We start from the raw sequence: 12,325 nt of genomic DNA on the forward strand, positions 1-12,325 counted from the left end.
AAAATGTGGAAGTGACCCGATTGTCCAAACAAACAAAGAATATTTTTTGATTTCATAGTTTCTTGTAGCATTCTTGTGGCATGTAACCCATATTCGGAGTTATAGTTTTTTTTTTCTATTTACAAGTTGTAAATGTTTATGGGTCGTATTGCTTAACGGAATAAACACATAATATTTTTTTGTGAAAGGTAAGCCGATTGAATTTGAAAAATACAACTAATTTATTTCTACAAATGTTTGGGTGAAAAATAATTTAACAAAAATTGAAGTTTAAACTTACTTCATAAGAAAATTGAGCTCCAAATATGGGAATAAGGGAGATAAGTCGACATCATTTCAACTTTTATCCATATTGCCATTCCGAAAAAGCCCTAAATCGATTACGTCTTCTATAAGTAAGGTAAGGTAAAGGGGGTAGCTTCTCACCACGATTTTAATACAAATGAATAATAAAGTTTTGGTACCCAAAATTCCAACTAATATAGAGAATTTTTTGGAAATGGCGCCCAACATATTTAAATGCTCCCAAATCGAAAACATTTAGGTGTTGTATTTCTTAGCAGAATAAATGTATACTCGATTTCGGAAAGGGAAGAGGTTTGGATTTAAAACGAAATCCTCATTATTTCTACAAAAAATAGAATAGTTGAAATAATTGAATTTGTAAAAGGCGCAAAATTTCAAACTTCATCAAAAAATTGAACTCCTATTACAGGAAAATAAAAGTAACTAAACCAACGACGACATAATTTTTACATTTTTTTTAAGTTTTTTGAATGAAAGCAAAAAATGTTGAAACTAGTATCAAATTTTAGAATAAATTTAGATTTGTTCGAATTTGTCACCTTTGGCACGAATTATGGCCTTCAAACGGCCAATGAAACCGTCACACGCTGCCCGAATGTTGCTCTGCGGTATTTTGGCCCACTCCCGGCTAAGCGCTTGCTTGAGGTAATCGACATTTTGTTATTTTTTCGTGCCAACCATGCTTTCCAAAATACTCCAGACACAATAGTCCAACGGATTGGTATTCGAAGATTTTGGTGGCCATTGTACGCTGAAATGAAGCGAGGAACCTCACTTTGTAACCATTCTTGGGTGGCGCGTGCTGAGTGCAATGGTCCTGAGTCCTGTGGGAATGTCCAAAGTCTGCGGCCAAAATGTTTGCTTGCCCAAGGCTTTAATACACCTTCCAGAATATTTTCGCGATAATATTCGGCATTTATTCTGATGCCACGGTCGATTAATACGAACGGAGAGCGAGCATCGGCTGTTATGGCGGCACACACCATCACCATGGCCATGGGCGGCGCTTGAGTTCTAGTGGCCAACCGAAGGTGCACATTTTTCAACTGAATTCTTTGGCAAGTAAACACGATCATTTTGCATGTTTACAAACTGCTGGACAAAGAATGTTTTCTCATCGGAGAAAATTAAAATCAGCAGTTCACCACTTTCGGCCAAGCAAAGCAACTCTTTAGCTCTTTTGGGTCTATTTTCTTTCTGTTGCGGTGTAAGTTCTTGCACTTTTGGAATTTCAATGGTTTTACCCCGAGCTCATTTTTCAATATTTGTCGAAGAGAATATTGCGATATGTTCAGCTCACGAGCCAACTTTCGACGCGACGAGGGTTTCGATCAAGTCGCTTCTTTACTTTTCGAACCATTTTTGCTGACGTTGCTGTTTTCTTCCATCCACTTCATTGACGTCGGGCTACGCTACCAGTATCACGGTAACGAGCAATGGTACGAGACACAAGCGATTTATTCACATTTAAATGCTGGAGTGCTCTAACGATAGCCACTTGTGGTTTTCCAGCCAAATATAAAGAAATCACACTATCACGCTTGAATTCCATCACGAATAACTTTCTTGCCGGAAAATTCTCACCAAAATGCTTTTGTACGCTTGTAAACAATATAATGAGCTGTTACTGGAATACTTTTAACAGCTGTCGAACGAGTGGCTTAGAAATGACAGCAGCCTGTTGCAGTTTTTTTTTTTTTTTTTCATCTCAACCTATATATATATACTTTATGAGGTCTACGACGAATGACAGAGTTTATATACCATCCTTTTCAAGGTGGAGGGTATAAAAATATTTAGATTAGTTGAAAATTCAAATTGTGTCAAATAAAGCCAACAATAGTTGAAAATGGCACCCAACGTATGAAAATATAATGCCATGTTTACGTTAGTTCTTTTTGTAGGGTTAACCTACTTTGAGAGGATTTATTTGAAGTAAAAGTAATGGATATGACAATTTAAATCCAAATCCAGTGGGTTAACCTTCATATATATAAACGTACTGTAAGTTGTTACAAACTTGTTTCCCAAAATACCAAATAAAACAAAGCTCTACTGAAAATATCTCTCTGCATCTTTCGATTTAACATCAACATTTTGAACATGTTGGGCGCCATTTTCAACTATTGTTGGCTTTTTTGACACAATTTGAATTCAAAATTGAAAGGCCAGACTATAAAAATGTTTTTCAACTGTTAAAGTTAAAATGACTCCTAAAATATCATAGTTGTCCGGAAAAATATCAAAAAAGCTTAAAAATGGCGCCCAACTTAAAAAAAAAAAAATTGGAAACTGTTTTTTTTAAAGCTTGGTTCCCATAATGCAAACTAACGCCAAGTTCAGTTGAAAATGGCTTCCAACATATTTAACCTCAAATCAAATGATATCTTTAGAATATGTTGGGCGCCATTTTCAAGTGATCTTCACATTATTTGCTATATTTTGGGGAGAAATGTTTATGAGAATACTTTTCAAATGTTGGGAGACAAAGTGTATATAGATGAATTTAAAATGGCGTCCAACATATTTAATATCAAAATTAGGAAAAAAGGCGCCCAACTTATTAAAAAAAACGTAAAGCGTTTGTATAAGCTTGGTTCTCAAGATACAAATTAATGTCAAGATAAAAATTAATGTCATGATCAGTTGAAAATTGCTCCACAATCGTTCGATCCTTTAATGAAATTACACTATTTGAAAATGTTGGGCGCCTTTTTTAATTATTCTTAATATTATGTGTTTGTATATTATAGATTTTTGACCTCTCGCTTGATTTGTATTTTATTACAGACGTTTCGTTGCTGTTTTGTCGCCTAATCTAAATATTATTTCAGGCAAACTTAATGTGTTGGGCGCCATTTTTAACTAACCTTCACATTATTTCCCATCTTGGGAGAATTTTTTATAAAAAACACTTTTCAACTGTTCCATGGCAAATTGTACGAAGACAAATTGAAACTGGCGCCAAACATATTTAAATTGTGTCTAATAATATCAAAGTTCGCAAAAATGGCGCCCAACATATTTAAGGTTGAAAGGCGTTTTTTATAAACCTAGCTGCCAAGGTGAAAAAAATATCGGTTGAAAATGGCACCCAACATATTCTAACTGCCTAAAATTGAATGGAATCATTACATTTGAGGTTAATGTTTATACCCCCTGCTTTTGCTCATAATAAATCTTTTGACAAGAAAATATATTGTTCCGAAAAAAACTTTCCAAAATTTATAAAAACTTCTACCCCTTCGAAAACTGATTATTTTTAAAAATAAAAGCAGTTTTTTTTAACAATCACACAAACACATACACATAAATGATTTATCTAAGTAAAATATTATTTTTATTTTTAAACATTACTTAAGTCTTAGGTCTTTGGCTCTTTGACATGGCTCTCATAATAATTAATGTTTCAATATCAGTTTATTTTATAAAAAAAATAAAATTAATGTATTGTTTTTGTTGTTGTTTTCTTCTCATTACAGATAAATACTCTACTGTGGCTCTGGTTAGCGCGCCTCGAAGTAAACAAATGAAAAATTTAAAATGAAAACAAAATTTTTGTATTCAACAATACATCAAAAGCCGGGAATTAGGGTAGACGATTTAAATGTCATATGATATGAAATTGAATGGGATTTGGACTTGGGTAAATGGGGATGCAAAATTAAGAAGTTTTATGGATAACCCCTCAAAGTACCCCCAGAGATCTGAGTGTCAGTGCATAGGGGATACATATTATCTGCCAAAAACCCCATTCCCAAACCTAAAATATGGTACATGATATGGTCCATGAGAGTGAAACAACTGAAGATGCGATAAGGTTAGCATACCAGCAGCACGAAAACACATGTTGTCCCAAATGGCGCCCAATAGAACTGTTAGATTATAGTCAAATATAAAAAATGGATTTCTGGATAGTTTCCTCTAAGGAACCCATTTAAAACAACATTGAAAAGTTTTCTATTCTTCTATGAACTGAACACCATTTCAAGATTTTCCATAGACAAAAACTAATGGTGCCCAACATATTTTTAAAATTGTAGAGAGACTTTCCGCAGATTGGTACGCCAAATTACATTATTTTCTTGTTAATGGCTGCCAATAGAATCGTTATGGAGATCATATAAAAAAGTTTATATTTCCCTCTCAGTAACCAGAAAGTCAGAAGGTCTTAAGCGTCTTTTATAGACTGAAGACCTTTTAAAAATCATATATAGATAGAAGGTCTCCCGTAGAGACAAACCGAAGAGATTTTAATATTTACTAAATAATATCAATAGTAGTAGATAATGGCGCCCAACATATTCAAAAATTGAAGAATTTTGTCCACACGTTTGGTACCCAAAATTAATACTAATTATTCCATTTTTTCCATGGCGCCCAATAGAATCGTTAGAGAGATAAAAAAAATCATATCTGGGTATTTTCCTCTCAGAAACCCATAAAACAGAACATTTAAAAGGCTTTCTGTGGACAGAAGGCCTTAAAAGGTCTTCTATAGACTAAAGGGGCTTTATCTTATATTGATAGAAAACACTCTATAGGTCTACCGTAGAGAAAACCCAAAAAGATTTCAATGTTGGCCAAACAATATCACGACTAGTGGAAAGTGGCGCCCAACGTATTATAAAAGCGTTTTATCCACATAATTTGATCTCTGGATATTTCACAATGCTGTTCCATCATTGAACAGTGGTACCTTCACGTTAGAAACTCAAAATACTAAATAATATTAATATTAGTGGAAAATGGCGCCCAATGGAATCATTAGACTTAATTAGATAGACTTAGATAGTAATATATCCAAATATAAAAGTACTAAACATGATTTTACATCGTGTCATCCGAAATTACAAACAATATCAAGATTAGATGACAATGGCGCCCAACATATCAAAAGTTTATAAGCGTTTTTTCACACATATGGTATTCAAAATGGCGCCCAATGGATTAGAATCAAATAAAAACTTCGATCTCTGGGTATTTTCCTCTCAGCAACCCATATAACAGCATATGAAGGGCCTTATGTGGACATAAGGACTAAAAGGGTATTTTATAGGCAGAAGACGATTTAAAGTTTTTTTACATAGAATCCATTTGAAAGTTATTTTGTAGACGCAAACATTTGTTAATGTCTTCTGTGAACCGAAGTGTCTTCAATTGTCAAAAATTATCAAGATTACTTGAAAATGGCGCACAACAAATACAAAAATCGAAGAATAGTTTTCTATGCACTGCCAAATATCCAGGGACACATATTGCATTTCTTGGTTGATCTATAATTTAACGATCACATTTTCCGCCATTTTTATAAAATTATGAATAAATAAACAATTTATATAAATTTTATAAATATTGTTTGGTTGGGCGCCATTTTCAGCTAATCTGGGCAATATTTTTTTCTTCGATTTAACGATTTAAAAGTATTCTTAACACGTATGGTATCCAAAATGGTGCCCAATAGAATCGTTCAAATAGGGATCTTACAAAAAACGATATGTGTTTCTGGGTATTTTTCTCTCAGTAACAGACATAACAGAGCTTTTAAAAGGCCTTCTTCGGACAGAAGGCCTTAAAATGTCTCTTATAGACTGAAGACCTCTGAATATTTACTATAATATTAATATTTTTGGAAATGGCGCCCAGTGAAATCGTTAGATTAAAGATCACACAAAAATAAATGATTTGTGTCCCTGGGTATTTTTCTCTCAATAACCCATATCTTAGAGGTCAAAACGTCTTCTATGGATAAACGGCCTTAAAAGGTATTTTATAAAGGTCTTGCGCAGATAAAAAACTTTGTAAATGTCACTTTTGAGCCGAAGAGATTTCAAATATCAAAAAAAAAAAAAAAAAATTCAAATTGTAAAAAATGGCGCCCAACATTTTGGTACACAAAATGTAGAATAATATTTATATAGATTGAAAATGGCGTCCAATGAAATCCTCAAACAAAAACTTTGATCTCTGCCTATGGACAGAGGGTCTTAAAAATCGTCTATAGAGACCTCTGGTAGGTCCTCAATAGACAAAAGATCTGTGAAAACTTTTCTATAGACCAAGAACATTTAAAACTATTTTGTATTTTAAAAGGTCTTCTAAGAATAAAAGTTTTCTAAAAGTCATCTACGAACCGAATGGTTTTTAAGGCATCAACGAATATTTCAAAACTCCACAGAAGACCTTGCTAAACTTTGGATTCCCTATTCCAAAAGTTGAAGACCTTCCCAATATTGTTTACGATGCAATGTCTTCTTTAAATCGAAGAGATAAAGCTTAGTAAAAAAATGGCTCCCAACATATTGGGCATAATAATTAAACAATTAAAATAGTATCGGTCGGTTTTGCCGACAGATGTATACCACCAGCCTTGAGTTATTATTATTCATGCTCTTGACCCTTTATGGGGGAGGTTACGAAGAAGTTGGGCAATATTGACCATTTCGTATCTGACCTATGACTGATATAAATATTACAACGTTCCAGATTTGGACTATATCGACTACTTTTTGTACTTTATATGACATATGTGCAAATTTTTCGGAAATGTGAAAATATGCGTGAAGTAACAGATATACTTCATCTGATACAGATAAAAATCTTGGTATGTGCAAAATTTTAAGTAAATAGAAGATTTATGTATATCCAATTTTATGCGAAATCATAAATTCCGATAAATTACATATTCATATCAGATTTCTGGTTAAGAGAAATATTTAGATATAGCAAGTTGTAAAGAATCGCCGACTTGTGCCGCAAGTTATGACAGATATAAGTATTGGATGTGTGGAGAAGAAGAAATGGTGCAATCCTATATAATATTTTTATTAACCCAGACCTTGGGTTAATAAAAATATTATGATGTGTGTAGTTTGAAGGCAATCGGACACTTATATCACATTTTTTGCACCTGACCTAGCACTGATGCAAATATTAGGATTTGCAAAGTTGGAGCGAAATTGGATTACCCCTCTTTCTGTGCAGCAAAATATGTTTTCTATTTATTTATTTATTTTTTTTTTTTTTGTTTTGAAAACTTCGACCTTTTGTGGGGAAGGTACCGGAAGGAGTGGACCGATATTGCCCATCTCCGAACTAGATCTAAGTTTGATAATATTACGATGTATCAAGTTTGGACCAAATCGAATACTCCCTTCGAGAGTTACCGTGTGCACCAGCCAGACAGACGGACGGACATCGATGATCGACTACAAATGCCCTGAAACGGATTTGGCCCAAAAAGACCTAGGGTCTAAAACCATTATTTCGATGAGACATTTTTTGGCCGTATCAAATGATATATACCTTCTCTGAGGCTGAGGGTATAAAAATCTGAAAGTGGCACCTAATGACATCCACAAACAAAATTTTAAAAATATTCATTGCTATCTGGTAGGTCTTCTTTAGACAGAATATCTTTGAATAGTCATCTATAGACATAGAACATTTAAAAGGTTTTCGTAAGGCTTTCCAGGGACAAACGTGCATTTTAAATGGTGTTCAATGAATAATAGGCTTTCTTGAGATTCTTCAGCAGAGGATTTTTTTATACCCTCCACCATACTATGGAGGGTATATTAATTTTCATTCCGTTTGTAACTCCTCGAAATATTCATGTCAGACCCAACAAAGTATATATATTCTTGATCAGCGTAAAATTCTAAGACGATTTAGCCATGTCCGTCTGTCTGTCTGTGTGTCTGTCTGTCTGTCTGTCTGTCCGTCTGTCTGTCTGTTGTAATCACGCTACCTTTCGAACAAATTGAGATAGAAGGCTAAAATTTTGCACACATGTATTTTTTCCCAGTAGGCAGGTTAAGTTCGTAAATGGGCCATGTAGGTCCAAGTTATCATATAGCCCCCATATAACGGTACCCCCCGATATTCGGTATTTTAATGATTTTAGCGACGTTATTTACAGGGATTGTTTCAAATTTTGTATGTGAAGTTCGTAATGGATACTTCAGCCCATGCCAGAAAATTGTCTGTGCAGGTCCACGTCTTCGTATAGCCCCCATATAACGGTACCCCCATATTCGGTATTTTGACGATTTTAGCTACATTATAAACAGATTTTTCTTCAAGTTTCGCATTTAAATATTGTAATAATTTATGACAAAAGTTGCCTATGCAGGCCCACGTCGTCGTATAAGCATTCGGTATTTTTAAGATTTTAACAGAATTTTTAACGGGTTTTATTTTTTGGAAATTGCCAAATTTGTACCAAATGGTGGAGGGTATTAAAAGTTCGGCCCGGCCGAACTTACAGCTTTTTTACTTGTTTTAAATCTCAAGAAATTGCAAGGCCCTTCGATGACAAAAAAAAATATTTCAAAACTCCTCTATACACAGAAGATTTCAAATGTCAACTAAAATTCAGTTCAAAATGGCGCCCAACATATTACTAACCCAAATGTTTATATATTTTGAAAATGGTTTTTTGTAGGGACACCGAAGGCTTCCTTAAAGACCTTTTTGGGACAAATGTATATTTTAAAAGGCCTTTCATGAATAAAAGTCTTTTTAATAGTCTTCTGTAGAGATAAGTTTTTTTTGAAATGTCATCTTTGGACCGAAATGATTTCAAGGCTCTCTTTCTCTCTTCTCTTCTATACTCAAATGATCTTCCATATATACAGCCAAAACCTTGCTAAAATTGCATTCCCTATTTGGAAAAAAAAAGTTGAAGACCTTCCCGATATTGTTTACAATGCAATGTAAATGAGCGGCTTTTAAATAACGTTCCAAATTGAAACACAGCTTGAATACAGTCAACGTTTTGCTCGAAAGAAGAAAGAAATTGAAATAAACAGATTGTTTTTTTTTCAATTTTATTTCATTTTATTTTGTTTCTTTCTTTTGTTTTCTTCGCGCCTTCTTTTTTTTTTCTTTTTGTTTTAAAATTGAACAAAAAAAATTTAATTGATAAAAAAGAGTTATATTTTTGTAAAATAACGTCCAGCGGCAGCAGCTACAGAGCTACAACAACAAAAACACAAAAAAACAAGAAAAACAACAATGGGAATTTATCTGAAATTAAAAAACAACAAAAAAAAATACCCAACAACAACAGCAAATGAAACAAACGAATGTGTTTTGAAGAAGCAGAGGAAGACAACAGGCCGAGTAAACAACAACAACAAAAACATTGTGAGTAGCAGCAGCAACAACAACAATAGCACAAACATCGATTCCAATCAACAAAAGTCCAGCGCACGAATAGTTTACTTAAGGAACTCGAACGGATAAGACTGAACTTCGTATTTCGAAAATAAGCGCGGACGGATTGCGGTTGATGGGTGTTTTTGTTTTCTCATTCCTTCTCAATTTTTTGTTTTCAATTCGAATGCAATTCTCTTCCAATTCAAAACGTAACAACGAAATCAATACAACAACAACAAAATAATCAATCAAATACAAAATACAAAAAAATATTGAAAATTCAATACAATGTGATTCAACAGTGATTATCTTTCAGAATTTCACTTTGTGCCTCCGTGAGCGTGTGTGTGCATTTGTGTTTGTGTAAAAGCCAATCTTAATCACCTTTCCGCATTCGATAGAGTTGGCGCATGATGCTTAACAGAAATATGTGATTTTTTTGAAAATAAAAAAATAAATCAATAAATCTCTACAAAAGTGCAATTACAGTGTGATCCATAGAAATTTACAAATACTGAAAAATATTTTTGAGAAAAATAAAATCTGTGAAAAAAAATGAATTTAAAACGACCTCTAAGGCCGTCCAGAAGTAGGCGCGGTTCCAGCAATTTACATAAAATGGATTTACGGTTTCTACTGCTACTGGGATTATGGATATCAAACAGCATCATTGGATGTGCAGCAAGTAAGTAAATATATTGTTTAATTTATTTTTTTTTTTATTAAGACCTTCTAAGTACCACAAAGGAATACCATAAAGGGGGGATGCTAAAAACTCTTGGCTCTATATTGGGATTCTAGAATGTTAAATTACACTCATATCCGCTAAAATCGAAAAGAAGCAAGTGTGTTACTTCCCAATCAACGTATACGCGGAAATTATTTTGATTATTTTCTTAAACTACACTGTGCGACAAAAACAATCGTTTTCGAAAATTGCGCGAAATTTAAAAATATGAAAGTTTACAACGGGTGGTAACTTAAATAAGGCGGAGATGTTCCGCCCATTTTAACATATTTTCAAAATACTAGAACTAAGATCATTGGAATCTATGCAAATTAGGAATGCAGTGCCTTTTGAAGAACAAATTAACCCTCAATCGAATTGTTGATCCTCTTCCTCCAAAACGTTGTAAAACGTCATTAAAATGTGATCGATCAAATCAAAATATTCTGCAAAAATTATCAAAACTTACCTAAACTCCGAAAATCGGTAGATGTAACAAGTACAAAAGCAGCTAAGTTCGTCCGGATCAAACTTTTAATACCCTCCACCACTTTGAAGGAATTTGAAAAATGACCAAAAAATTCCGTCGAAAAATACCGCTCAAAGGAAAATAGTTATATGGGGGCCTACACGTAGACGTGGTCCTGCATATACAATTTTTCGTCATGGCTATATATTTTTTTCAGAGGCTATATGAAGCCGTGGACCTATATAGTCAATAGGTTGTAGTACTCATTACGAGCTTTACATACGAAATTTAGAACAATTCCGGTGAATATTGTCCCTAAAATCATCAAAATACCAAATATAGGGAGGTGCAGTTATATTTGGGCTATATGAAGAAATGGACCTAAGTTCGGCTCGGCCGAATTTAAACCCCTTTTAACTTGTTTTATCTTTTTTTATTGGATTTTCGTTTTCATTGAAAAGTTGTCGAATGAGTGTTAGAGAATTGTGAGAATACGTAAGAGGGGTTTTTGTGACATGAGTCATCGTCTGGTTTTTTCGTAAAAAACAAAGGTATTACTCCATATTTTTCGAAAAAAAAAAAAAAACAGATGACTTTATGAACGAACTAAATTTACGAAATTTGAAACAATTCCGGTGGGTATTATCGTTAAAATCATAAAAATACCAAATATGGGAAATTACCGTTATATGGGGGCTATGCGAAGACCTGCACCTGCATAGACAATTTTTTGTCACAGTTTGTTGTTCTCATTTGAACCAATTCCTGTGAATAATGTCGCAAAAATCATCAAAATACCGAATATAGTGGAAGCCACCAAAAAATGTAACAAAGTCAAACGCCATAATTTTTACATTTTGTTTTCGATTTTATTGAACGAAAGCAAAAAATGTCGGAAATAGCATCAAATTTTAGAATTTGTTTAGATTTGTTCGAAATGGTAACCTTTGGAACGGCCACACGCTGCCCGAATGTTGCTCTCCGGTATTTTGGCCTATTCCCGGCGAAGTGCATGCTTAAGGTGATTGACATTTTGGTATTTGGATTCGTATTTTTTAGTGCCAACCTTGCTTTCCAAAATACTCCAAACACAATAGTCCAATGGATTGGTATCCGGAGATTTTGGTGGCCATTGTGCGCTGGAAATGAAGCGAGGAACCTCATTTTGTAACCATTCTTGGGTGGAGCGTGCTGAATGCGATGGTGCTGAGTCCTGTTGGAATGTCCAAGGTCTGCGGTGAAAATGTTTACGTGCCCAAGGCTTTAATAAACCCTTTAGCATTTTTTTTTTTGCGATAATATTCGGCATTTTTTTTTTATGCCACGGTCGTTTATTACGAGCGAAGAGCGACCATCGGCTGTTATGGCGTTCACATTTTCATCTCACCTCTTTAGCAAGTAAACACGATCATTTTGTTTGTAATGCTGGACTGGAATGTTTTCTCAACGGAGAGAGAGAGAGAGAAAACCAAATTCGGCTGTTCACCACTTTCGGCTAAGCGATGCAACTCTTAGCTCTATTGAGTCTATTTTCTTTCTGTTGCGGTGTAAGTTCTTGCACTTTTTGGAATTTCAATGGCCCCGAACTCATTTTTCAATATTTGCCGAATGTAATATTGCGATATATTCAGCTCACGAGCCATTTTTCGTCCACTGCGACA

At 34.2% G+C, this 12,325-nt stretch overlaps 1 protein-coding gene across 14 annotated transcripts in view; it reads left to right on the forward strand.

Annotated features, from left to right (window-relative positions):
• LOC101895886 (platelet-derived growth factor receptor alpha) overlaps positions 1–12,325 on the forward strand; it is a 225,031-nt gene that overhangs the window by 158,563 nt on the left and 54,143 nt on the right. For 10 of the 14 annotated variants that reach the window (XM_059131352.1, XM_059131341.1, XM_059131351.1 and 7 more), the window contains exon 2: positions 9,870–10,153. In XM_059131352.1, the coding sequence (XP_058987335.1) occupies positions 10,024–10,153 (130 nt within the window). In that variant the 5' untranslated portion in view covers positions 9,870–10,023. Of the gene's footprint in view, positions 1–9,354; positions 10,154–12,325 lie in introns of those variants that run through there. The other 4 variants (XM_059131342.1, XM_059131344.1, XM_059131346.1 and 1 more) reach the window with 4 other exon arrangements.

Source organism: Musca domestica, unplaced genomic scaffold (genome assembly GCF_030504385.1).
Source record: "Musca domestica strain aabys unplaced genomic scaffold, Musca_domestica.polishedcontigs.V.1.1 85, whole genome shotgun sequence".
Classification (NCBI taxonomy): Eukaryota; Metazoa; Arthropoda; class Insecta; order Diptera; family Muscidae; genus Musca; species Musca domestica.